General features: G+C 37.8%; 1 protein-coding gene and 1 non-coding gene across 5 annotated transcripts; both read right to left on the minus strand.

The window, feature by feature from the left end:
* Positions 1 to 1,196: 1,196 nt before the first annotated feature.
* On the minus strand, positions 1,197 to 27,257 carry ELOC (elongin C). 4 transcript variants are annotated; one of them, XM_032421764.1, is made up of 4 exons: positions 27,058 to 27,257; positions 14,532 to 14,585; positions 10,019 to 10,162; positions 1,197 to 3,071 (listed from the first exon to the last, which is right to left on the minus strand). In XM_032421764.1, exons 2-4 carry the CDS (start codon positions 14,533 to 14,535, stop codon positions 2,881 to 2,883), a joined length of 339 nt encoding a protein of 112 aa, XP_032277655.1. In that variant the 5' UTR covers positions 14,536 to 14,585; positions 27,058 to 27,257; the 3' UTR covers positions 1,197 to 2,880. The 4 variants fall into 4 exon arrangements, with proteins under 4 accessions (XP_032277655.1, XP_032277653.1, XP_032277654.1 ...); XM_032421762.1 differs by lacking the exon at positions 27,058 to 27,257 and adding an exon at positions 26,882 to 26,988; XM_032421763.1 differs by lacking the exon at positions 27,058 to 27,257 and adding an exon at positions 25,636 to 25,655.
* LOC116643304 lies at positions 3,216 to 3,318 on the minus strand. Its single transcript, XR_004301520.1, has one exon. It is a non-coding gene; the product is annotated as a U6 spliceosomal RNA (small nuclear RNA).
* Positions 27,258 to 27,702: the final 445 nt, after the last annotated feature.

Below are 27,702 nucleotides of genomic sequence, written 5' to 3' on the forward strand. Positions count from 1 at the left end.
TTTAATGCTTAATCAAAAGCAGCGAAACAAATTTAGAGTATTATTTAAGAGATGCAGCAACAAAACCATTTTCTCTCATTTATAATCCTAATCTTATCATCTGTAATGTTTGCGATCTTGGATTTAAGCAATATCCACAAACACAATCTTGTTTGTTCATTAAAAAAGTTAATGTGGTAAACATTATCACCCTATTAATGTGCAATCTCCTAATTTTCTAAATGTAAAATTAAGGCCCAGTAACTTGTTCAAGATCACATGGATAGTTAACACAAGATTTCAGACTTTAACTCCCAGTTTTGTGCTCTAACATACCAAAAATACTTCTAGGTTAATAAATATTTGCTTAAACCAAGAGATCATTAGGTACAATATTTAAGAGTTTAACCTAATAGAAATGTAAAATCTTGGCACAAATATGACTGGCCTGGAATTAAAACATATTTATATATTGCAAATAAAACACCATACATATAAAAAAATCAATGGCATTTACTGATTTCCAGATCTTAAATATCTTATCAAACTTAGAGATAACCAATCAAAAGCTCAACTTAGCACTGCTAAGTCTGGATATATCCAAACTTTAAGTTGTATGAAATTTCTTTATAGAAAATTATATAAATAGGAATTACTAGGGTTAAACACTCCTTAATCTTTAATAGTTTTATATTATTTCTCAGAATATTTGAAATATTTTTAAAAGAATTGATAAATTTAGCAATATGGCTCACACTAAGATGACCATTCCATGCATAGCAAGATGTCTCTAAATCTATTTCTCTTTTAACATGAGCTGAATTTACTGCTTACGGTAAATTGTATTTCTTAGTATCAACAAGACTTCAAAAGTAAGGAGACTGTCATTTGTCAATAATTACATGAAAGATAAGCAATCTAAAAAGCATAAGATAATCTTAGTACAGAAATGAAATATTAACTGAATAAAACAAGATTTTGTGGTAACAGTTTGTGTGCAGAAAAAAGAAAGTTGGGCAGATCTGCCCATAATTTGGAAAGTAAACTAATTACCAAGTGTCAGAAAACTGTTTTCAATGCCATATAAAATTATCTCTGATTTAACCAAATAAAAATTCTTGCTACTAAATCATATGGCAAGATGTCCTGAAGCAAGTAGTTTCATGAATTCTCAGGAGAAAGAGAAAATTAAAGTTAAAAAGATCAAACACCAAGTGTTCATCAAACCTTTCAGTCAAGAGCCTTTATTAACATGCAAGTATCATTTGCTGCAAGATATACAGTTTTTCCTAATCTTTGTTCTATTTCAATTTTTTAAACTTAAGGTTACTTCTGGATCTAACACATAGAGTAACCTACTAAAACTGGTCAAAGTTGAACTTTATTCTAGTTCTCATTTGACCCTTAAGATCATCATTTAGGTTTTTGATATTATTTGTCAGCAAGTAGCAGAATATAATTCTTGTACTTGATAATCTTCTATACTAAAATATGTACCAGTATGTCTTGAGAAGTTACTAAAATATATGCAATTAACATATTTAATTGCTTTCAGTAAGCTGGAAAGTACAATGTTAGGTCTTCTATGAGGAAAAATTATTTTTATAGATCTTGGTTGTTTATGTTCTTGGCAGGTTCCAGAAAAACTGGCCCATATTAAACCAGTCTTAAAGAACTAAGCTGAAGGCTTAACTATATATCTCCTATAATGACAGCTTTATTTTATTACTAAGATAGAGATAATAATAAACCCTACTCCAGTGCTCCTTTTCCCATGCCTAAGCAGAGGTGCTCTGTCATAGTTTTTCAAATTTTTTGTCTGTTTAGTATAAAAGCTGAATGACCTCTTTATTAAGTCTGATTTCAGTAAAAGACCCACAGATTATGGGTATCATACTTATTGGGACATATTTTAATTAATAGAAGATAATTCATAAACTACATCAAAGTGCATTGTAAGATTTGCACTGTATCACTCCACGTTTTTAAATTTTTTAACATTTCAGTTGGTTGGAGGAAGACTGGAATAGTTCAGAAAAGTCTAGCTTTTAAGAGCTGAATAAAGTCCATAATGAATCCTTTAAAACATATTTAAATAATCAGAAGCGCAGTCACAACAAGGGACTATTTAAGAAGAATGAATATTGTGAAGGAAGCTTTATAGTCAATGAAATACAGTACTTTGGATTGGCCAAAATGCACAATGCACATGAAATCAGTCATGTAGTTTACTTGTTGACCATGTGGCTATAGTTCAAAAAGTGATTGCTCCAAAAGCTATTCCTAGTAATCTTCCAAAATTGCTTTTAAATAAAGTTCTTAAATTGTAGCAATAAACAAAAAGACAAGATACACTTAAACAATACTGCAGTTTATCAAAAGACACATAAGAAATGTCACCTCTTATGTCTTTGACAGTTATAAAAATCAATGTTTTGGCTAAGTTATAAACATGTTTATAATGCAATTATTTGCATAACTCTAGTAATGCTAACAACGGCTATAAGATCAGAATAGGTTTAAAAAAAAAACACTGAAAACACAAAAATACGTAGCCCCATTATTTACCTGTAGAATGTGTTCATTTATGCTTAAATTTCAGTATTAACTATATCACCACTGCTCTAATTTTAAAAATCCCATCCAAAGGATAAGGCAAAACCACCTACGAATTGGCATATTTGTTTATTTCTCAATTTGTGAAAATGTCCTTAATTTGTTGATGTAGCAAACAAATTTCAACTCTGATTGCTATGCAAAAGAACAGAAGATAATCTGCTTTGCAGTGAACTTTAAAGTTCAACTGCACACAGGCAACATGCTATATATGAAAAAATTACTAACTGAACTACAGGTATTAAATACTGAAAAAAGTTAACAGTTTATTATAATTTATTTTATTTAACAATCTAGGAAGTTTGCAGCCATCAGCAGTTCCAGTGCAATTTCAGGTGCAATTGGGAATTCAGGAATCTCTGTGGAGCTGTTAGTGTAGCGAACCTTGTAGGTAAAATACATGCATACTTTTGATAGCACATGTGAAGGAATCTCTCTAAAATTGACTTCATTAGTTTCGTTCTCTGCAAACTGACCTGTAAAAGAAAGGGAGTAGGTTTGTTATACGCTGAATGAATTCCTATGTTGGGAAGTCCAAACTCTCAGTACTTTCAAAAGTGACCATATTTGGAGATAGGATCTTTTTCCCCCCTCTTTTTTTTCTGTTCAGGAAACATTTTAAAAACATGGAATGCTTCTCAAATTTGTGTATCATCCTTGCACAGGGGCCATGCTAATCTTCTCTGTATCATTCCAGTTTTAGTATAGGTGCTGCTTAATGACCCATGGGATGGGGTCTTTGAAGAGGTAATTAGGACAGAACAGGATTATTGGAGTGGACCCTAATCTAATATGACTATATCCTTATAAGAACAGGAGGTTAAGGGCGCCTGGGTGGCTCAGTCGTTAAACGTCTGCCTTTGGCTCGGGTCATAATCCCAGGGTCCTGGGATCGAGCCCCGCATTGGGCTCCCTGCTCTGCAGGAAGCCTGCTTCTCCCTCTCCCACTCCCCCTGCTTGTGTTCCCTCTCTCGCTGTATCTCTCTCTGTCAAATAAATAAATAAATAAATAATCTTAAAAAAAAAAAAAAAAGAACAGGAGGTTAAGTTATAGCCACACAGAGGGAACACAAGGTGAAGAACACAGGGAGAAGATAGCCATCAAGGCAAGGAGAGAGGCCTCAGAAGAAACCCTAACAATACCTTGATCTCAAACTCCTACCCTTCAGAATTATGAGAAAGTAAATTTTTATTGTTTAAATCATTCAGTCCATGGTACTTTGTTACAGCAGCCCTAGCAAACTAATACAATGTGAAAAGAATGAACCCAACTAGCATCAAACGAATTAATGTAACTCCGATTTCGAGTATAAATATAAAAAAATCTTTATTAAGATCGCAACTGAGATTAATCAAGACTTTATTTTAAAATTCTAATTTTCTTCCAGGACTCTGGACACTTTAGCTTTTCCTAAGAATCATGGTCGCATGATTAAGTAAGGGTGAATAGGATACAAAAAAAGACAAATCTTTTAGAAGATTCAGTTTAAGGATCAAGTCTTTGTGGATCATCAGGAGCCCTGTGCTATAATGAGTTGACATGTAAAAATAAGTAATAAATGTAATGCTATTTAAAAACATTTTCTCAAGAAAGCAAACCCATTGTTTCCGAACCCTTTAGTTTTCAAAATTGTGACTATGTTAAGGAGAGCTCCTCATAAGCTATTTCCCTTTGTTTTAGTAACACTTTTTTTTTTTTAAGATTTTATTTATTTGACAGAGAGAGACACAGCGAGAGAGGGAACACAAGCAGAGGGAGTGGGAGAGGGAGAACCAGGCTTCCCGTGGAGCAGGGAGCCCGATGCGGGGCTCGATCCCAGGACCCTGGGATCATGACCTGAGCCAAAGGCAGATGCTTAACGACTGAGCCACCCAGGCGCCCCTGTTTTAGTAACACTTTATAAACTTTTTAATGATCTCTCAAAATTTCTTTAGGTATATAGAGTTTACAGCATTTAGCATTTACTAGAGGGATAAAACAGTTTCTTAACAGTCTAGCACTAGCACTGTGTACTGAATATAAAAGGTAGAAAAATGTGCTTTCTGAGAATGTAGTTTTTTAAAAGTTTTCTAATAACTGTCTATTGGTTGGGGGTGGGGTGAGAAGAAAGGAGAGCAGGATTGAATGAAGAATTCATAGCAATGAGGTAAATTTTGGTTTGTCAATGACTAAAACTCTCTTTCTTGAACATATGCATGAAATATTACCAAGACACTTAGTAAGTTTTTTTAAAAAAAAGGATTTTATTTATTTATTTACGAGAGAGATCTCAGAGGGAGAGGGAGAAGCAGACTTGCTGCTGAGCAGAGAACCTGATGTGGGGCTCGATCCCAGGATCCTGAGATCATGACCTGAACCGAAGGCAGATGCTTAACCAGTAAGCCACCCAGGTGCCCAGTAAGCTTTTGATATTACACAAACATTGGGGTTTTTTGAGGTGAAATTCATATAACATAAAATTAACCATTTCAGAGTATACAATTCAGTGTACATTTAATGTGTTGTGCAACCACCAATGCTATCTAGTTCCAAAACATTCTCATCATCCCAAAATAAAACCCCATACCCTTTAAACAGTTTTCCCACCCCCCAGCCTCTGCCAAACACCAATCTTTCTGTCTCTATGGATTTATCTATTCCGGATATTTTATACAAATGGAATCCTACCACGTGAGACCTTTTGTGTCTGGCTCCTTTCACTTAGCATCATATTTTGAAGGTTGCATGTATCAGTACTTCATTCCTTTTCATGCAAACATTAGTTTTGGGCTGCAGATAAACTAAAGGAGATCAAGCTTACAAAAAACAAACATCTTTAATTTTATTATTAATTAAAATTTGTTGACACCCATGACCTTGTTTTTCTAAAGTACATCCTAGCTCTACCCAGTAGAAAAGTCCAAAAGTGATTCAACCCATGAGCAATGAGTACTGCTAACAACCAGACTGGGGTTCCTAAGTACCATTTTCCACTATAAGAAAACAGCTCTTTGGAAAAACATCTGTTTTCAAAATTAGAGAATAATGTATCAAATAAGCCTGAGAAATCTTATTATAGAGGGGCGCCTGGGTGGCTCAGTCGTTAAGCGTCTGCCTTCGGCTCAGGTCATGACCCCAGGGTCCTGGGTTCGAGCCCCGTATCAGGCTCCCTGCTCAGCGGGAAGCCTGCTTCTCCCTCTCCCACTCCCCCTGCTTGTGTTCCCTCTCTCGCTGTGTCTTTCTCTGTCAAATAAATAAATAAAATCTTAAAAAAAAAAGAAAAAAGAAAAAAGAAATCTTATTATAGAAAGTAGTATAGCTATCCAAGACTACCAGAGCCATGTCAAAAGGACACAGGAGCCAACCCGATGTGGCTCCTTCTGGCATAAAAATTGAGCAAATGGGGGCAATTTGAGCACCAGTGAGGAGGACTGCACTAGATTTAAAAAAAAAATTAAAATAATAAAAAGTCACAAGTTGAAAATGATACCCAAAAAAACCGAAACAAAAAACAAAATACTCTTTGCTACTGGAGGATGCTGAAGAATCATTTCATTACACTGAAAAATTATATGTAAAGGGAAAAAAAAAAAAATCAAGCATTTATCTTTTCTTTGCTATAAAGAGTATATTTCAGGATAACCAAATAGTTCCTTATAGGAGAATTCTAACTAATAAATGCAAAAGATATTATAAGAGTTAGAAAATCACTGTTTTGTAATTCCAAATGAAGTAAATCTCAGCAATAATTACAATGAATGCTACAAGCATTATATGAAAATCTGACTGCAGAACTGTTCATAGATGAATGAATCAGCTTGCTAATCCTGGAACCCACTAATCAATCTCAACATTGCTAAAAGACTGAGATAATAGGAATACAGTAGTACCACCTATAAAGTATTCTTATCCAGAAAAATGAACTGGATTCTAATCAAACCTCTAGAGTTCTAATTATAAGCTTACAAGATGAAACATTAAGTCTAATCTAGATGTGGACATTTTACAAATAACGGTGTTTCTCCGAAAAATTCATGACCTGAAAAAAAGGGAGCATGCAGGGGAACTATCATAGATTTTGCAAGTCAAATGACACTAGCAGGGACTTATTTCCTTGAAATACTCATAAAAAAAACTGATAATAGATGAAATAAGATTGGCAAAACGTTGATAAAACTGAAGCTGGTTGACGGGTACATGGAAGTGTATCATACTATTCTATTTTTATGTGTGTTTTAAAATCTCCATAGTAAAAAATATAGAAAAGGAATTACAAGTGACCTCAAATAGAAACAATCAACAAAACTAAAAGGCAACCTATGGAATAGAAGAAGATATTTGTAAATGACATACCTGATAAAGGGCGAGTATCCAAAATATATAAAGAACTTATAAAACTCAACACCCGAAAAACTGAATAATCTAATTAAAAAATGGGTAGAAGACATGAATAGACATTTTTCCAAAGAAGACATACAGATGGCCAAAAGACACATGAAAAGATACTCAACATCTCTTATCATAAGGGAAATGCAAATCAAAACTACAATGAGGTATCATCTCACATCTGTCAGAATGGCTAAAGTCGGGGGCGCCTGGGTGGCTCAGTTAAGCATCTGCCTTCGGCTCAGGTCATGATCCCAGGTCCTGAGATCGAGCCCCATATTGGGCTCTCTGCTCAGCGGGGATCGTGCTTCTCCCTCTCCCTCTGCCTGCCGCTCTGCCTACTTGTGCTCTCTCTCTCTCTAATAAATAAATGAAATCTTAAAAAAAAAAGAAAGAATGGCTAAAGTCAACAATACAAGAAACAACAGGTGTTCGCAAGGATGTGGAGAAAGGGGAATCCTCTTGCACTGTTGGTGGGAATGCAAACTGGTGCAGCCACTCTGGAAAACAGTATGGAGTTTCCTCAAAAAGTTAAAAATAGAACTACCTTATGATCCAGCAATTGCACTACTATGATTTTACCCAAAGAATACAAAAATACTAATTCAAAGGGATACATGCACCCTGATATTTATAGCAGCATTATCTACCATAGCCAAATTATGGAAATAGCCCAAGTATCCATCAACTGATGAAGGGATAAAGAAGATGTGGTATGTGTGTGTACACACACACACACACACACACACAGGACTATTACTCAGCCATAAAAAAGAATTAAATCCTGCCATTTGCAACAACATGGATGAAGCCAGATACTATGCTAAGCAAAATAAGTCAGTCAGAGAAAGACAAATACCATACAGTTTCAATCATGTGCGGAATTTAAGAAAGAAAACAAATGAGCAAAGGGGGAAAATACTTAAGTAGAGAGGCAAAGCAAGAAACAGATTCTTAACTACACAGAACAAACTGATGGTTACTAGAAGGGAGGTAGGTGTGGGGATGGATTAAATAGGTGATGGGAACTAAGGACTGCACTTGTAACGAACACTGGGTGTTGCATGGAAGTGCTGAACCACTATATTGTACACCTGAAACTAATATGCTGTATATTAACTAACTGGAATTTAAATCAAAACTAAAAAAACCCCAAAACAAACAAGGGACCTCAAATAGCCAAAACAATCTTGAAAAAGTAAAACAAAGTTAGAGGCCTCACAATGCCCCATTTCATAGCTTACTACAAAGCGATAGTAATTAAAATATTGTGGTATTATAAGAATAGATCAATGGAATGGGGCACCTGGTTGGCTCAGTGGGTAGAGCATACAACTCCTGATGTCAGGGTTTTGAGTTCAAGCCTCACATTGGGTGTAGAGATTACTTAAAAGAAAAAAAATTAAAAAAAAAAAAGGACTCTCAATGGAAGAGAGTTGAGAACCCATAAATAAACCCACATAGCTATGGTTAACTTATTTTCAACAAGGTGTCAAGACCATTAAACGGGGGAAAGAACAGTCTCTTTAACAAATGGTACTGGAAAGCCCACATTAGAAAGAATGAGGCTGAATCATTACCTCACACCATATACAAAAATTCCCTTAAAATCAAAGACCTAAATGTAAAAGCTAAAAACATAAAACTGGGGATGCGTGGGTGGCTGAGTCAGTTAAGTGTCTGCCTTCGGCTCAGGTCATGGTCCCAGGGTCCTGGGATCGAGCCCCGCATTGGGTTCCCTGCTCAGCAGGGAGCCTGCTTCTCCCTCTCCCTCTTCTGTTCCCCCTGCTTGTGCTTGCTCTGTCAAATAAATAGGTAAAGTCTTTAAAAATTAATAAATAAAATCATAGAACTGTTATAAGAAAATATTTGCAAATGGTATGTCTGATAAGGGGTTAGCGTCCAGAATTTATAAAGAACTCTTACAACTCAGTAACAAAAACACACAAAACTGAATTGAAAAATATGCAACAGATTTGAATAGACATTTCTCCAAAGATGATATATAAATGTATAGCAAACACCAGAAGTGATGTTTAGCATCAGTCCTTAGAGAAATGCTAATCCAAAATACAATGGAAAGTGCCTGAGTAGTTCAGTCAGTTAGGCATCTGACTCTTGGTTTCTGCTCAGATCCTGATCTCAGGGTCTTGAGATTGAGTCCTGCATTGGGCTCCATGCTCAGCGGGGAGTCTGCTTGAGATTCTCTTCCTCTCCCTCTGTACCTTTCCCTGCTTGTACTCTCTCCCTCTCTCTTAAATAAATAAATATTGAAACAAAATACAATGAGAAACCACTTCACACCCATTAGGATGGCTAGAATCAAAAAAATGGGAACAGAAATGTCTGAAAATGTGGAGAAACTAGAATACTCATACAATGGTGGTAGAAATGTAAGATGGTGCAGCTACTGTGCAGTTTGGTGTTTCCTCCAAAAGTTAAAATTGGTATTATTGTATGTTCTCGAAAATTCCAATCCTCAAAAAAAAATTTCCTTGAGGTAAAAAAAAAAAATTATCTCAAAGGAACAAAAAAGAGAAAGAAAGAGTTAAGAACAGATGTCTGGGAGGGGTGCCTGGGTGGCTCAGTTGTTAAGCATCTGCCTTCGGCTCGGGTCATGATCCCAGGGTCCTGGGATCGAGCCCCAAATCGGGCTCCCTGCTTCTCCCTCTCCCATTTCCCCTGCTTGTGTTCCCTCTCTTGCTGTGTCTCTCTCTGTCAAATAAATAAAATCTTAAAAAAAAAAAAAAAAAAGATATTTGGGAAGTGGTAACTTCTAAAAATCAACTTTATATATAATTAGGAGCACAAATCACCATCAGAGTCCTTTTGTGGTGAAGAAATTAACCATGATAACTAATGTAGGGAAAAGACTCTTCCTATTAGGGTAAATAACTGAAAACAGGAACTGGCAAAAATCAATTTTTCCAATGCAACATAACCATGCAATAATGTTAGAACAGTTACTGTCTCATTTAATGTTATGAGTCACTTAATTCAAGTAAAAACACGTTAAAAGTGAAGATTTATTAACAGAAAATAAAGACATGTACCTACCTGGGCCACTCAACATGGCTTTTATTGTTCCAGATGTTAGCGCATGTTCTCTTTTTACAATAAATTCATGACCATCCGAAGATATCAATTTGACATACATGGCGTCAGGGCCTTCACAGCCACCATAAGTTTTCTCTTCTCCATCTAAAGTACAGTAAGTGGTAAAATGATTTTTGAATCACAAAATTAAAAATAAACCAATTTACCAAGGTTAATATTTGAGTAACTCAGAACAGAAACATTTCTGTATGGTAACATCTACAAGATTTTAAGGTTTTTTAACTCGTTTTATTATTCTCTAAACATTTTCCAATGTCAGAATAAACTACATTCAAGGCTGTTACTTTAAATGAAAATTTACCAGTATTTTTCATGGAAGTATTAACAATTTTTTTTGTGAACACAGCAACACATTCAAATTTGAAAGCTCAAACAAAATTATCAAATAGTAAAACTTTAAATTAAATCACTGGAAATACTCAATTTTAACATAAGATGCATTGTGTGCATTTACGAAAGAATGTATGTCATATGATTTCACCTTCTCTGACAAGCTCCTAATTCTAAAAGTTAGGGCTCCTTTTTACTCAGTATCTTTACTCTTGATCCATAAAAATAATGATCAAAACATTTTATTGCTGAGTTTAAATTATTACACGACTGAAGTGATGAATACAGACAAACAGCAGCCTTTGAAATCCAAAGCAGAGGTAAGGAGACAGGGCAGCTGTGCCCCTACCGCCAGCCCCCTCACTGCCACCGCGCCGGCTTCAGCAACAGTAGCTAGCTCCATGTAACCTTCTTGGGAGTATACATTTTTTGTATAGCCCTTTAAGAGCTTTCTAACACCTATAACTTTCACAGTGCTGTACTGACAAAACTTTAATTTTTATGGTTACCAATATCTGAAAGAAAGTGTCTTAAGGCTTATTCTAAAAACTTAGGAAGCCCTACAAAAAGGAGTACAGAGGATAAAGCTGAAGTATTCAAGCTACAAATATCCATTGGTTTATTCATTTGTTAATAATTTAAAAATCCCTCAAATAAAATTAATAAGTATAAAAATCACTTATGTACTATTGCTGCCCAAAATGTCTAATCTGAATCTAATCAGGAGTAAACACTCAGATAAATCTAAATTTTAAAGTGTCATGAAAGACTTCACTCCTCATGCCCCCAAAAGTAGGGAACTATTTAAAGGAGACTAAAGAGACAGATTAATGCAGTAAGTGATCCTTGATTGGATCCTGGATATAAAACATAGGGATACCTTGGAGATACTGTGGGTTCAGTTCTAGACCACCACAATAAAGCAAATAATGCAAAAGTGAGCCAAATCCGTTTTCTGGTTTCCCAGTGAATATAAAAGTTTTGTTTACAGCATATTATAGTTTATTAAGTGTGCAGTATCATTATGTCTAAAAGAAAAATGTTTATACCTTAATTAAAAATACTTTATTGCTAAAAAATGCTAACCACTGTCTGAGTTTTCAGTGAGTAGTAATCTTTTTGCCGGTGGAGGGTCTTGCCTTGATGCTGATGGGTCACTGACTGATCAGGGCTGGGGTTGCTGAAGGCTGAGGTGGCTGTGGCATTTTCTTAAAATAAGACAACAGTGAAGTTTGCTGCATCGACTGACTCTTCCTTTTAGGAATGATTTCTCTGTAGCACGTGATTCTGTTTGACAGCATCTGATCCACAGCAGAACTTCCTTCAAAATTGGAGTCAATTCTCTCAATCCCTGCCACTGCTTTATCAACTAAATTTACATAATATTCTAATTCCTTTGTTGTCATTTCAACAATTATCGCAGCATCTTTATCAGGAGTGGATTCCATCTCAAGAAACCACTTTCGTTGCTCATCCATAAGATTCAACTCCTCATCTATTCAAGTTTTATCATGAAATTGTAGCAATTCGGTCACATCTTGAGGCTCCACTCCTAATTCTAATTGTTGCTATTTCTACCACATCTACATTTTCTTCCTCCACTGAAGTCCTGAACCTCTTAAAGTCATCCATGACGGTTGGAATCAACTTCTTCCACACTGCTATTAATGTTGATATTTTGACCTCTTCCCATGAATCACATGTATTCTTAATGGTGTCTAGAATGGTGAATTCCAGGTTTTCAGTTTACTTTAACCAGATGCATCCGAAGAATCACTATCTGTGGCAGCTGTACCTTACGAGATGTACTTCTAAAGTAACAAGAGTAGGCTTAAAATATTCAGTAAACCATGTTGTAAATAGATATGCTGTCATCCAGGCTTTGTTCCATTTATAAAGCGCAAGCAGAGTAGATTTAGCGTAATTCTGAAAGGCTCTAGGATTTTTGCAATGTTCAGTGAGCACTGGCTTCTACTGAAAATAACCAGCTGCGTTAGTTCCTGACAAGAGTTAGCCTGTCCTTTGAAGCTTTGAAGCCAGGTGCTGATTTCTCCTCTCTAGCTATCAAAGTCCTAGATGGCATCTTTTTCCAATATGAGGTGTTCCATCTCCACTGAAGATCTGTTTAGTATAGCCACCCTCATTAATTACCTTAGCTGGGTCTGGGTAACTTGCTGTAGTTTCTACATCAGCACTTGCTGCTTTACCTTTAACCTCATGAGCCAGCTTCTGCTAGCTTCAGACTTTTCTTTTACAGCTTCCTCACCTCTCTCAGCCTTCACAGAATTGAAGAGTCAGGGCATTGCTCTGGATTAGGCTTTGGTTTAAGGGACTGGTATGGCTGGTTTGATCTTCTATCCAGACCACTCAGACTTTCTCCATCAGCGATAAGTCTGTTTCACTTTTTTATTATTCATGTGTTCACCGGAGTAGCACTTTTAATTTCCTTGAAGAACTTTTCTTTTGCATTCACATCTTGGCTAACTGTTTGGCACAAGAGGCATAGCTTTCGGCCTGTCTCAGCTTTTGACATGCTTTCCTCACTAAGCTTAATCATCTCTTGCTGTTGATTGAAAGTGAGAGAGGTACAATTCTTCCTTTCACTTGAATACTTGGAGGTCATTGTAGGGTTATTAATTAGCCTAATTTCAATTTTTGTGTCTCAGGGAATAGGGAGGTCTGAGGAGAGAGAGAGAGATGAGGGAAGAGCTGGTCGGTGCGGCAGTCAGAACACACACAACATGTATCGATTAAGTTCCCTGTCTTATGTGGGCATGGTTCATGGCATCTCACAACAATTACAATAGTAACATCAAAGATCACTGATACCATAACAAATATAATAATAATAATGGAAAAGTGAAATATTGTGAGAATTACCAAAATGTGAGAGACATGAAATGAGCAACTGCAGTTGGAAAAATGGCACCAATAGACTTGGTCCACACAGGGTGGCCACAAACCTTCAATTTGTAAAAAAAAAAAAAAACAAAAAAACGCAATATCTGTGAAGTGCAATATGAAGCACAATAAAACAAAGTATGTCTATAACATACCTACTATAAAGAACACTACTGAAACAACTGGGAAATTCTGAATATGGACCAAGTTAGGAGATGCCTACTCCAGTATTTAGATGTGAGGTGATACTATACAACTAAATAAATGGTACAGAAAAATACCCATGTGTATGTATATGGGTATATAAACAATACCCATACACCAATAAACACAAGGAAAGCAAATGTGGCAAAACATTAACAATCACTGAAGGCTACATAGTGTATCATTCTTGCAATTTTTCATAATAAAAAGCTGGGGGACTCATAAGGATGCAAATAACTTATAAATTATAGACTACTCAAGCATATAAATATTTAGCAGGTTTTGCCAATCTCTTAGAAAATAAAAACAATTATCAATTAATAATTCTTGCATTTTTTTTGCAAATTAAAGCACTTTATATGTTTTTTGGGAAAGTTTCTAATTTCTTTAGTTGCTATTACTTACTAGCAATCACAAATTATACTTGGCACAAAAACATTACTTACCTACCTTTCAAAAATACATACAGGCATACCTTGTTTTATTGTGCTTTGCAGTTTTTACAAATTGAAGGTATGTGGCAACCCTGCATTGAGCAAGTCTGTTGGTGCCATTTTTCAACAGCATTTGCTCACTTTGTGTGTCTGTGTCACATTTTTGTAATTCTCATAATATATCAAACTTTTTCATTATTACTGTTTTTGTTATGGTGATCTGTGATCAGTGATGACTCACCAAAAGCTCAGATTATTAGCATTTTTTTTTTAGCAATAAATGATTTTTAAGTTAAGGTATTATATATACTTAATAGACTACAGTACAGTATAAACACAACTTTTATAAGCATGAGGAAACCAAAAAATTCATTTGACTTGCTCTATTGCTGTGGTCTGGAACCAAACCCACAATATCTCTGAGGTGTGCCGTAGTAATAAACAGATGCTGTGGATTTAAACAACTAATTTTAGTGTACTCTGATCATTTTTTTATTTGCATTCACCAATGTCAAAGGCCTATCTTTGAGAAGAAAAACCAGCTTCTACTAGTTGAAATATAAAATTACTTTTATATAACTTACCCATTATGTTCTTATGAAATTCTACTTTACTTCCACAGGAACTTTAGTAGTTTCCTGAAAATATAACAATGCTATTTTAAGATTAATGCTGGAATAATATGTTTTCACCCATTACTATTTAATGTCCTTGGTATTACAAATTTAAGGACTCTCTGCTATGCAAGAGTTTCCCAGCCACCATAATATACAATATATTGTATATTATATAATACAGATATAATAAACAGTATCAAGTTTCTGAACATCTGAGAAAAGATGATCACCTTCAGAATAGTAGTCTAAATACAGATTTGGTTTCTTCCCCTCTTTAAGGTAACTATTCTGAGAATAGTTTAAAAATACAGATGTTGTTCCTTAGGAGCTGAATTAAACTTGGAGGGAGATTGTTGGCCTTAATCATTTCTTTGTATACCTGTATCTACTAGATACTAGTGGATACTAAAGCACGTATTTGCTGAATGAATGACAATATGATAAATCCAAGGACGAAGTAGCCTTCATAAAAGGGCTTGCCCTCGTCTTATGTAAGTGTGCTATTTATAATACATTTTACTGTGCCATCCTTGCTGCAAAAGGCTACCAAAGTTCTGAAATTTAACAGTGACATGGTACAAAATCTTCAATATTGTGAGAAATCTTAATTTTTTTTTTAAGATTTTATTTATTTATTTGAGACAGAGAGAGAGCACAAGCAGGGAGGAGGATCAGCGGGAGAGGTAGTAGGAGACTCTCCACCAAGCAGGGAGCCTGATGTGGGGCTTGATACTAGGACCCTGAGATCATGACCTGAGCCGAAGGCAGATGCTTAACCTAATGAACCACCCAGATACCCCGAGAAATCTTAAATTTTACAAAATAAGATGAATGCTAAAGGAAAAGGGCTCATGTTGAGTAATTTTAATTTTCATACCATTTCTTCAAGGAGGATTTATACCAATATATTTATGTTATTAACAGGAAAACATCCGGGGTGCCTGGGTGGCTCAGTTGTTAAAGCGGCTGCCTTCAGCTCAGATCATGATCCCAGGGTCCTGGGGTCAAGCCCCGCATCGGGCTCCCTCCTCAGCGGGAAGCCTGCCTCCCCTCTCACACTCCCCTTGCTTGTGTTCCCTCTCTCACTATCTCTCTCTCTGTCAAATGAATAAATAAAATCTTAAAAAACAACAACAACAACAACAACAAAAAACCCCAGGAAAACATCCTGTTCTCTAAGAAATTCCTAGCCAGTATTTTATTCTAGCCTTAAGGGAAGGGCGAAGAAAATGAAACATAACATTTTAGAGCAGGAAAGAAACTTAATCCCTCATCTTAAAAAACGGTAGCATCACTGATATATAGAGGGGTTGAATTTGTTCCAGGTAATGCCAGAGTGAGAGCAGGAATCAAATCTATCTATTTGCCTAGAATACAAAGCATGGAGGGAAATATTTAAAGTACCATATCTAATATGAGGTAAGGGCAACAGGGGCAATGTCACATCATTACCAACAATTTGAGGGGCTAATAGGTGGTAAACATTGCACTACATGACTTACATACATTATTTTAAGACAACACTTTCACAAGGGAATTACTATTCCCATTTTAGAGGTGAAGAAATGCTAAGAGGTTGCTACTTGCTTAAAGCTTCTACAGCTTAAGTGGCAGCATGAGGATTTAAAGCTAGGTAGGTTTGCTTTAGAGCAAACACCCCTTTCCATTATTCCATACTACCATGGTAAACAACTCTGGCTCCCATTAAAACTTTTCTACTACTGCTAAGAGCTGCTGATATAAATCCTTAGATACTTATCTAAAATTTAAACAGTACTGTGTCACTTTATGATAATAATAGTAGATAAAAATTCATTGGTCATTATTATTTTATTCTGTTCACTGCTTTGTAATCATTCTTCTAAAAAAAACGAAAAAGGAAAAAAATGCTAGAAAAGCTAGAAAAAGAACTTCGATTGCCAACCTTCTATCTGGAAAATCTTCAGAGCAAAACATCTAGGATGTTTATTTATTTTTTAATTTTTTAAAAGATTTTATTTATTTATTTGACAGAGAGAGACACAGTGAGAGAGGGAACACAAACAGGGGGAGAGGGAGAGGGAGAAGCAGGCTTCCCGCTGAGCAGAGAGCCTGATGCGGGGCTCGATCCCAGGACCCTGGGACCATGACCTGAGCCGAAGGCAGACGCTTAATGACTGAGACACCCAGGCGCCCCTAGGATGTTTATTTAACTAGCAGTAGCTAAGCAACCATGCAAAGTCACTTCTTAGAAGCCCTTTGGGTAGCAACAGCTTCTCTATAGACTTCCTAATAAAGTAAATCAATCTCACCATTTATACAACAAAGGTGGGGGAGGGACTCCGCATCATTAACAAGAAAACAGTAAATTAACATTAACAGTTAAAAGTAATCCTAATTCTTATGTAGAAGTTAAAAATATTTAAAATATGATTAAATTTGGATGTAACCCACAACTTAACTATAGAAGTCTAAGTTTGGGGTTAGAAAAATCTGAGTGTAAACATTTGAATATCTATTCCATAACTGAGCTGAGGTCTGAAATTATGAATTAGGTAGGTAAAAGCAGTGGTTGAGCAGTAGGTTGAAAATAGTTCTAGGCAGAAGATACAGCATGAACAAAAAGTCCTCGGATGTTATTATGCTTTTACGGTGTTATATATCAACATTACTCTTTTATAGTTTTTTATTTTTTAGTAACAAATAGAAATTCTAGGTGAGCCTAGCACCTACACTGAAATCAGTTTTGAATCTAGTATCACTGAACACTAAAAAGATCTTTGAACAGCCCATTCTTTGGATTTGAAATGCTACCATTATCGTTTACTAGATTATTACAGGAATTTCTAGACTATATTCTGTCTCACTAATCTGTTTATACCTGACCAATATATCCACTATTTTCATTATAATAGTGTGATAAACATGTTTGCTAAATAGTCAGGCAAGTCCCATTTTATCATTACACATTTCCTGTTAGGTGGACTTTTAGGTACTTTATAGTTTTTATTATGAATACCGTCTGTTTTCCCATTATACTTTCTGAAAGATTATTGCTGGTGTTTTAAAGAAAAGCTTTTAAATCCATTAAAAGTTGACTTTGATTCCCATCATCTCTGCAGAACTCTCTTAATAGTACTAATAGTTTTCAATTGATTTGCTTGGGTTAATAAGTAGATGATGGCAACAGCTACAAATCTATTCTTTTTATCTTTCTGTCTTTTTACGTTGGCTATTTACTTCAAAAAAGTAATAAGGTTAGGTGTCTAGCTGACATCACTCACAAAAGTATGCTACGATTAAAGAACCAAATATAAAACATCCACTGAGCTCTGGAAAAAATAGAAAAAAAAAAAAAAAAAAGCAAATAACTCATAGACCTGTACAAAAATGCTTGATCCCAACAGTAATCACAGAACATGCAAACTAAAAACATTAAAATGTGCTAAGAATCAAGTGTTGCAGTAGAGGGGAAAAGGGTAATACTAAATAAATAGCACGACAGTTTTTGGAAGGCAGCAGCAGAATCATCAGAAGGCTAGCAATTCTTGATATCTACTTTAGAGACACACTAGCCTTGTGTGCAAAGGCAAGTAGAAGGATATGGATTATAAGAGTATACAAATGAAAAACTGAAAATACCCTAAAAAAGTTCATCAATTAGGGAATGAGCTAAATAGAAATAGTGTATCTACAATTATTAATATTTATTATGGACAGTGAAAAGGAAAAAGTTAAATCTATGTGTGTAACAACTTGGGAATACCACCAAGATAAACTGTTAATTTTTTAAAAAGCAGATTAGAATGATAGGTATAGTTTGGTGCCATTTATGTAAAATAAGTGGTTTCTTGCCTATTAATATTGTTTTTGGCAGAATAAATAAAATGCACCAAAATACAGGTTCAAAAGTGTAAATAACTAGAAAACTATTTTTTTAAAGGGGCACCTGGGTGGCTCAGTTGGTTAAGCGACTGCCTCCGGCTCAGGTCATGATCCTGGAGTCCTGGGATCGAGTCCCACATCGGGCTCCCTGCTCAGCAGGGAGTCTGCTTCTCCCTCTGACCCTCCCCCCTCTCATGCTCTCTCTATCTCATTCTTTCTCAAATAAATAAATAAAAATCTTTAAAAAAAAAAAAAAGAAAACTATTTTTTTAAAGAAAACTATGATTTAAATTAGATTTTTATTTATTTATTTTTTAAAGATTTTTTTAAATTGATTTATTTGAGAAAGAGAGAGACAGCGAGAGAGGGAACACAAGCAGGGGAGAGTGGGAGAGGGAGAAGCAGGCTTCCCGCTGAGCAGGGAGCCCGATGCGGGGCTTGATCCCAGGACCCTGGGATCATGACCTGAGCTGAAGGCAGCCGCTTAACCGACAGAGCCACCCAGGAGCCCCTATTTATTTATTTTTAAAGATTGTATTTGAGAGAGAGAGCAAGTGAGCGAGCACAAGTGAGGGGGAGGGGCAGAGAAAGAGAGAGAAGCAGACTCCCTGCTGAGCAGGGAGCCCCACAGCTGGGCTCAATCCCAGGACCCCAAGTTCATGACCTGAGCCAAAGGCAGATGCTTAACTGTCTGAGCTGCCCAGGTATCCCTAAATTTGATTTTTTAAAAAAGATTTTATTAATTTGTCAGAGAGAGAGAGAGCGAGCGCACAAGCAGGGGAGTGGCAGGGAGAGGGAGAAGCAGGCTCCCGCTGAGCAGGGAGCCCGATGTGGGAATCACTCCCAGGACCTGGGAATCACTCCCAGGACCTGAGCCGAAGGCAGACGCTTAAGGACCTAGCCACCCAGGCACCCCCCCTAAATTTGATTTTTAAAAAGAAACAAATAGGGGCGCCTGGCTGGCTCAGCTGGAAAAGCACGTGACTCTCGATCTTTGGGTTTTGAGTTTGAGCCCCACATTTGGTGTAGAGATTACTTATATAAATAAATATTAAAAGGGGGGGGCACCTGGGTGGCTCAGTCAGTTGGGTATGATCTTGGTATCGAGCCCTGCATTGGGCTCTGTGCTTGGGATTCTCTCCCCCATGCCCCCTACCCCCACTCGCACTTGTGAGCAGCCCCTCTCTCTAAATAAATAAAATCTTTTTTTTTTAAAAGACCATTATGAATTCCTTTTTTCTCTTTAAAGATTGATTTATTTGACAAAGAGAGAGGGAGACACAGCACAAGCAGGCCGACTGGCAGGGAGAGGGAGAGGGAGAAGCAGGCTCCCTGCTTAGCAGAGGGCCCGATGACGTCGGGCTTTATCCCAGGACCCTGGGATCATGGCCTAAGTAGAAGGCAGATGCTTAACCGAGCCACCCAAGCACTCCATAAATAAAATCTTAAAAAAACAAAACGGGGCGCCTGAGTGGCTCAGTCGGTTGGGTGTCTGCCTTCGGCTCGGGTCATGGTCCCGGGGTCCTGGGATTGAGTCCCACGTCGGACTCCCTGCTTGGCGGGGAGCCTGCTTCTCCTTCTCCCTCTGCCCCTGCTTGTGTTGCTGCTCTCACTATCTCTCTCTGTGTCAAGTAAATAAAATCTTAAAACAAAATGAAACAAAACAAAACAAAACAACAAGTAGAACCAAGCAGCTCATAAGGGAACGATGGTCAGCCTGATGATTAGTTCTTAACTATATGTAAAAAATATGATTAATTTGGAAAACAAAGTAATACAAATTGACAGAAGTTAGGAAGTAATTCCAATTTATAATAAGACCTCAAACTATCCTGCCCAGAATTGTGCTTATAGTGTCACTGGATTTATGGCTCCCAAGAGGTGTTAAAATTCTCATTCTGGCCTATTCAACATAATAATGATCCTATATTTAATTCTGGTGTAGGCAGTCTTAATACTTTTAGCAAATGGTACCCCTCCCCCATTTTTCCTCCACTGTGGAATTTACAGTTTTCTTCACTATTAGATGCAAATGCTTACGAGTCTGTCTTTTTAGATGTATTTTGTCTTGCTTACTAGCTTTAAGTTTCCACAAGGCAAGGAGGTTCTCTCTCTTTGTGACCCAGGTATTCAATACAATGGTAATTATGTGGTAATGTTAACAATGTGAAGCTTCATACAATAGTGTTATCTGCCACAGACACAGATAGTACTATTCTGAGCTTTCTAAGAGAATAAAGTTATTCAGTGATACCATGCTTTTGACCAAGACTGATTATGTTCATGTTTTCCCATGACGTTGGCATTGAATAAACTTAGAGCTTTCAGATAACCACAATGAAAACTGTTCTTTCTAGGAAAGAACATTTAAGTTTATGGAAATATTCTGGGCTATACTGAAGGGAGGGAGTGACTAAAGAAGGAGATAGTATTCCATCTTTCACATTAACGTTTAGTCAATATGAATTCTAATCCTTAAAACAATTTTTATTTTAAAGACTTCGAGGACATAGCCACATTTTATGAAATTATGATAATTAAAACATCAGTCTCACAACTTTGCACCAACTACCATAAACTGCTAATTATAAATGCAAGTGTATGAAGCATGTATTCCTATACATGATTTCTGGAATTTTATGTTTCCTAGAACTAACTCAGTTATCTGAAAATGTTTGTTTGATAATGTCCTCAAATCTCCTAGGGTTGAAACTTGTTCCCAAACATCCCTGAGTTGAAGAACAAGTTTTGTTCTCAGTGGCAGTCTACAGTAGGTCAAAGAGGACAGTTCTTTGCTTTTACTAAGGGAGTCTATTAGGTCACTTAAAGTAAAAGCATTGACCTCAATTTCTCATCTATTTCTGATGGTTAACAATTAGCCATGGCCTAATTGTCCTAAATGATCAAGTTTTTACTACTAGAATAATGACTCAACTAATAATACTCAGTAATCAACTATATTAGTATGTTTCATCAGCAGGGCTTGGTTTCTAGAAACAAGCCCTCTGCCGTTCATCAATTGTGGGGCTTTAGGAATCTTTTTTTTTTTTTTTTTTAAAGATTTTATTTATTTATTTGAGAGAGAGAGAATGAGAGAGAGAGCACATGAGAGGGGGGAGGGTCAGAGGGAGAAGCAGACTCCCCGCTGAGCAGGGAGCCCGATGCGGGACTCAATCCTGGGACTCCAGGATCATGACCTGAGCCGAAGGCAGTCGCTTAACCAACTGAGCCACCCAGGCACCCGAGGCTTTAGGAATCTTGATTAGAAGAGATCTCTCTGGTATTTAAGAACTCTATTTTAGATTGGCCATAAATGATCAATCAGAAATATTACAGAGGGTGGTGCAGACCACAACAATCATTACAGTGATGTTAAGTGGTCTCCAGATCACTGTGAATGATGTTCTCGGTTATTTACGTTTTGGTAAGTTATAGCTGGTTTCATACCAATTTACAAGTGGCAAAACAATAAACAAGATCCTTACACTGGATTCCTAAGTATTTATCCACGAAATAATTTGCCCACAAAAAACCTTTTACAAAAATGTTCACAGGGCGTCTGGGTGGCTCAGTTGGTTAAGCGACTGCCTTCAGCTCAGGTCATGATCCTGGAGTTACAGGATCAAGTCCCACCGCAGGCTTCCCTGCTCAACGGGGAGTCTGCTTCTCCCTTCGACCCTCCCCCGTCTCATGCTCTCTCTCTCAAATAAATAAAATCTTAAAAAAAAAAGATTAAAAAAAAATGTTCACAGAAGTTCACTCAAAATAAATGCGAAGTTACCCTGATGACACATAAGCTGTGATATATGTGTACAGAGGAATACCATTTACAACAAAAAGGAATGATCTACTAATACACAAGACATAAGTGAATACCAAAAATATTATACTGAATGGGAAAACAAAAAAGTACATACTGTATTATTCAATTTATATGAAATTCTAGAACAGGCAAAATGAACTTATGGTGATAGATCAGTGGCTGCTTCTGGAGGAATGATTACGAAGAAGCATGAGGCAACTTTCTGGAAAATTAAATGGTACACTGAGCAGTCCACGATATGTTAATTATATCTCAATTAAAAAATAAGGTTAGGGAAAGATTTTTTTAAAAATTTATTATTTTTCTTAAATTTAAGTATCTTTCATTGTGCAGACATTACCAATCCAAAATGGTTTTCTGTCTCATTAACCTTTCAAAAGATACTTATGCTGATAATAAAACTAATCCCAATTCTCTAGGTTTGCAGATGCTAATAGATGGGGAGTAGGATTTTGGGAGTCCTAAAGAAGTAAATCTGGAACTATGAATCTGTTAAGTGAACAGCCACAAAAGGAAAGTAGCTTTTGATCTGGGTCTCTACGGATGGAGGTGTTTTTACCAAGCAGAACTGGAAGGAGAGGGAGATCCAGGCAAAATAAACAGTATGAGCCAAATCAGGAGAGGGGTGGGGAAGGAGTGTACACAAAGTAACAGTGTCATTGCAAGCGACCTCTGAATTTCTACTCTCCAAATTTCTATCTTGAGATCCTGATAGGTTAAAGTGGTAAGACTCCTGTTTATCTCTCAAATACAATGGACTAAATTGTGTCTAAAAGTCCCTTCCAGGGCCACCATTTCATGATCGTACCCATCTGAAATTCTCCCTCCCTCTACAAATGCCTGTAATTCCCAATTTCCCATCTTTATTAAACAGAGTTGTTGCTCTCATACAACACAGGGCTCCAGAGTGCTACGTGCTTCCACGGAGTCTGTCTGCCTCACCCCTGTAAACTACCTAACCTCTCTCTTAGACAGTGATCTCCAAATGCCTTTGTTTTGGTTTAAAAAAAGTTTGAACAAATACTCCCACTATATAGTATCTAATTATAGATTCTACATATTACAAAATAATTTAAAAGAATGCTTAGAATGATAGGCTACAAATAAACATAAAAAACAAATATAAAACAAGTTCTGACCTTCCTTCATTCCACTGTTAAGAGTTCATCAGGATTAGCACCATGCACATCTCACAGTCCTTATACCCTAACTCCCTGCTCTCTCCTCTGATTGATCTACCCACCCACATCCCAATTCTGGGCAAACCCAATTCTCTGGTGAGCTCAAGCCTCAACCAAAGAGATGAATGTGGCTGGAGAAAAGACACACCATTTTGACTGATCTCAACTTTAAATTTGTGACCACACACTTTAAATAGGCACTTGGCATTGTAGAAATCCTCCTAGTAAACTAGCTTTTCTACTCTGAAAAAATCCTAGCTTCTCCTAAACCTCCAACACCTTCTCCTCCTCCTTGCCCTGACAACTTTATTTTATCAAGAAAACAGAAAGACATCACATCAACTGCCTTGTTTTCCATCTTCATCCTACCTGTATCTACATACCATATACTCTGTCCACCCTCCTGTTTCAAAAGTTGAATAAAAACCATCCTTCCTATCCAAGGCCAACCTCTCCACTTAAATTAAGCACACCTCTCCAAGGACTTTGTCCTGCTTTTATTCCCATCAGCACGTCAAAATGCTGTAACATCATCACTACCATTCACTTCTTCTTAACCCACTCTGATCGGACTTCTGGCCCACTAGTCCCTTCAAGGGGCTCACCATGTTTCCATTACTTTACTTGCTTACATGGTGAATTTTTAATCCTCATCTAACTCTTAGCAGGGTCTTACAGTTGACTACTCCCACCTTCCCAAAACAGTTTCTTCCCTTAGTATTACAGATGCCACACCCTCCTGGCTTTTCTGCTTCCATCACTGTTTGCTGCTCCTCTTTCGACCAGAGTGCTCCCGGTCATCTGTCCTCTTCTCCATTAATACTCTCCACTTGATGTCCTCCAGTCCACAGGTTTACATAATACCTATTAAAAATGACCCCCAGGGGCACCTGGGTGGCTCAGATGGTTAAGCATCTGCCTTGAGCTCAGGTCATGATCTCCATGTCTTGGGATTGAGTCCCATGTCGGGCTCCCTGCTCAGTGGGGAGTCTGCTTCTCCCTCTCCCTCTGCCTCTCCCCCTGCTTGTGCTCTCTCTCTCTCAAATGAATAAATAAAATCTTAAAAAAATAAAATAATAAAATAAAATAAATAAAATATGATCCCCAGATAATCTTCCTAGCTTGACTCTGCCCCTGGCAATAGTTGTGGATATCCAACTTGCCTACTTGCACACATTCTAAGCTGTATAATAATTATCAAACTCCTGATTTATTCCTCAGAAACCAGTGTACCCTCCTGTCTTTCTTATTTTAGTAAGTGGTACTACTGTTCACCCAGATGCTCAAAACAGGCAAAACAGTTGATTCCTCAAATTTTTTTCTGTCCTAGGGATGAAGGCAAGACCTACCTGACTCCATCTTCAAATTATATTCCAAATTATACTATTCCTCACAAACTTCCACCCTACATCTCTAGTTCAAGCTACCATTTCTCAGTTAGACTACTACAGCCTCCTTAGGAACTAGTTTCCTCACTTTCCTCCAACTGCTCTATTTGCCACCCAGCAACCAGTCATCAAAAACAGAAATCAGGTATCATTCCCCTGCACAAAATCCTTTAATGGCCTCTCATTACAAACAGAAAAAGGACTATAAAGTTGTATCTTATGTAGACTTTGCTAACTACTCTCATTTTATTTCCCATCATTCTTCCTTCACTATGCTCCAGCTATACTGTATGTTGGCCATTTTAGTATCATAATAGGTTCAGTTCATTCCTCTCTTAAGGTCTTTACATTTGCAGTTACTGATACCTTAAAAGCTTTTCCCTATTATTTAGGTCTCCAGGCAAAACATCAACTCCTCAGAGACACAGGTCTTCCTTGCTCACTCCCCTATAAAAATTAGACACCCCTACCCTAGTCACCTAATTTGACTCTTGACATAACTCTAATCTTGACATAATTTCTTCACATTTATCACCACTTGAAACTATAATTGCTTATATACATATATGTATATATGTATATACTTATATATACTTATTGCATCTCCTCTCTTTCCCCAAGGTCCATGAGGGCAGGTATAGTAGCTGGCATAGAGCAGATGCTCAATAAATATTTCTTGAGTGAATGGTACTATTGTTTTCTTAGTCACCAAGGCTTGAAATTTCAGGCATCACTCGATGGGCTTTTCCTGATCTTATTTAATAATGGAACAGTAAACATTTATAACAAGTTAGCTAAAATGCATGTACACTTACCAGTATAAATGCAAAGAGTTTCCAGATTATTTTATAGTACTGAAAAATCTATATTAAAAAAAAAAACAACACACCAAAAAAGCACTTTATAAGGTACACACAAATGTTACTTTAGAACTTGATATATAGGGCTGACCATAACTTCTGACTACTATTGCCCTAACTACATTACAGAATTACTATAAAAGTAATGAAACTGGCATCTACAAGTTGAAATAAACATATATATAAGGTATATATATATTTTTTGAAATGGTAGTTACTAGTTAAATCTCATACTTAGGGAAAAAATAACAGTCATTTAGAAATTAAACATAAACCCCAAATCACCACTGGCAATAAATAAATATCCAAGATGACAGGGACCATAGCTGTTTCCTTACCATAGTATCTCTAGAATGAATGAATCCATGTGTGTGAACTGTGATGTTTCAACATCATGAATTACAAATATAATGTAAGCGAGATCAGAGATTTATCATCTTAGTCTACTAAACAGAAAAGGAAACCACCATTTGGGGATCAAAAAGCAAGTTTAGCAGTTTGAAAAAAAGGATTTTAAAAACTCAAACTAAAGGATTTCGATTGTTTTCTACACAAACATGAAAAAGTAAAATGCTAAGTAGAAATGCCCGTACTAACGACATGAACTTTACAACTACATGTTACGAAAGAGATTTTAGTTCCATAAGATAAACTCAACGGCCACTGTACTAGATACCTTTCAGACAAAACTGGAAGGCAGATGCACGACAGTCCCGAACTATCAAGTCGGGCAGAGATCGTCCGACAAGTTGCCCAGAAGGTAAACTTCTCGGGGTCCTGCAGCTGGAAAAAGAGGAGGACTGTGACTGTGAGAGTCACTCCTCTGACGGGGGACCGACTCCAAGAAAAGGACGTATCTGAGTGCACACGGGGTAAGCAGAAAGGAAACGCGACAGGGCTGCCATGCTCCTAACTCCACCCTCCCCGCGCTCAGCCCGGGGAAGGCCCAGACTCGCTAGCCGCCGCCCCTCCTTTCACCCTCTTCCGAGGCCACCAAGCGGCGCCTAGAAAGGTCCTGCCGCCCTCTTCTCCCCTCCCCCAAACCAGGAGCTCAGGAGGCCCGGCGAGGTTAAGAGCTTCCGTTCCTTCCCCGCCCAAATGGGAAGGGGTGGGAAGTGGGATTGCGTGCGCGCCCAGCACGAGCCTTCCTTGTCCTCCACGCGGATCCGCAGCTCCGTTCCCACCCCAGCCCGAGACTCACTCGTCAGCCCTGCAGCCGCCGCAGCCACCGCACCGGGTCCCCGCGCACCGCCACAGCCCCTACTCCAGGGCCGCCCCCCCACCCCCAGCTGCCTGCCGCCGTGGGTTCCGGGGCAGTTAGAAGAATCACTTCCGCCGGGTCACGGACGCTTTCTACAACGCGCGGGAGATTAGTACCTGGTGAGGCGGGGACGCAGTCAATCTCCCGCTTCCGTCTACAGGAAGTGCGCAGCGCCCCCCTCCCTTCTCCTACAGTACCACTGGCCAACCTCGGGGGGCCGCGGTCATTTGCAAATCCCAACCAATCCAATTCTGGGTCTTCTGATTCCCAGCATGCAGCGCCGACCCTGATCCGATTTCCGCAGGGACGTCATTCTCAAAGAGGTGCTCGGGGTTCCGAGGCAGCACTGCATCCTGGGATTTGTAGTTTCTCTGGCGGCTACTGTTTCTCCACGGCAGCACTACACCCTGGGACTTGTAGTTTCTCACGTTGAATGTTAAGATTTTTGGTAATTTTGGAGATTGTACAGGGATACTCCTGGGGGTCGGAGATTATCTGCATAGGAAAGACTGAAAAGTGGGAGTGCGGTTTCTATGCTAACAAGATCGTGTTCTTTAAGAAACACCATCTGTCTTTTCATGAAAAGTTGCAAGAGCATCATAACCGCTAGCGCAATCGGCTGGCCTCATTTCCTCCCTTCTCGACACCGATTACTGAAAACTCACCACGCCCCCCACCCACAGGGTTGGGGCCTTTCTCCCGCCCTACCAACCCCTCCCAGCCCCGGGTTGCTCAGCTCTCCTTGATTCTGAGATCATTCA

Source organism: Phoca vitulina, unplaced genomic scaffold (genome assembly GCF_004348235.1).
Source record: "Phoca vitulina isolate PV1807 unplaced genomic scaffold, GSC_HSeal_1.0 scaffold25, whole genome shotgun sequence".
Classification (NCBI taxonomy): Eukaryota; Metazoa; Chordata; class Mammalia; order Carnivora; family Phocidae; genus Phoca; species Phoca vitulina.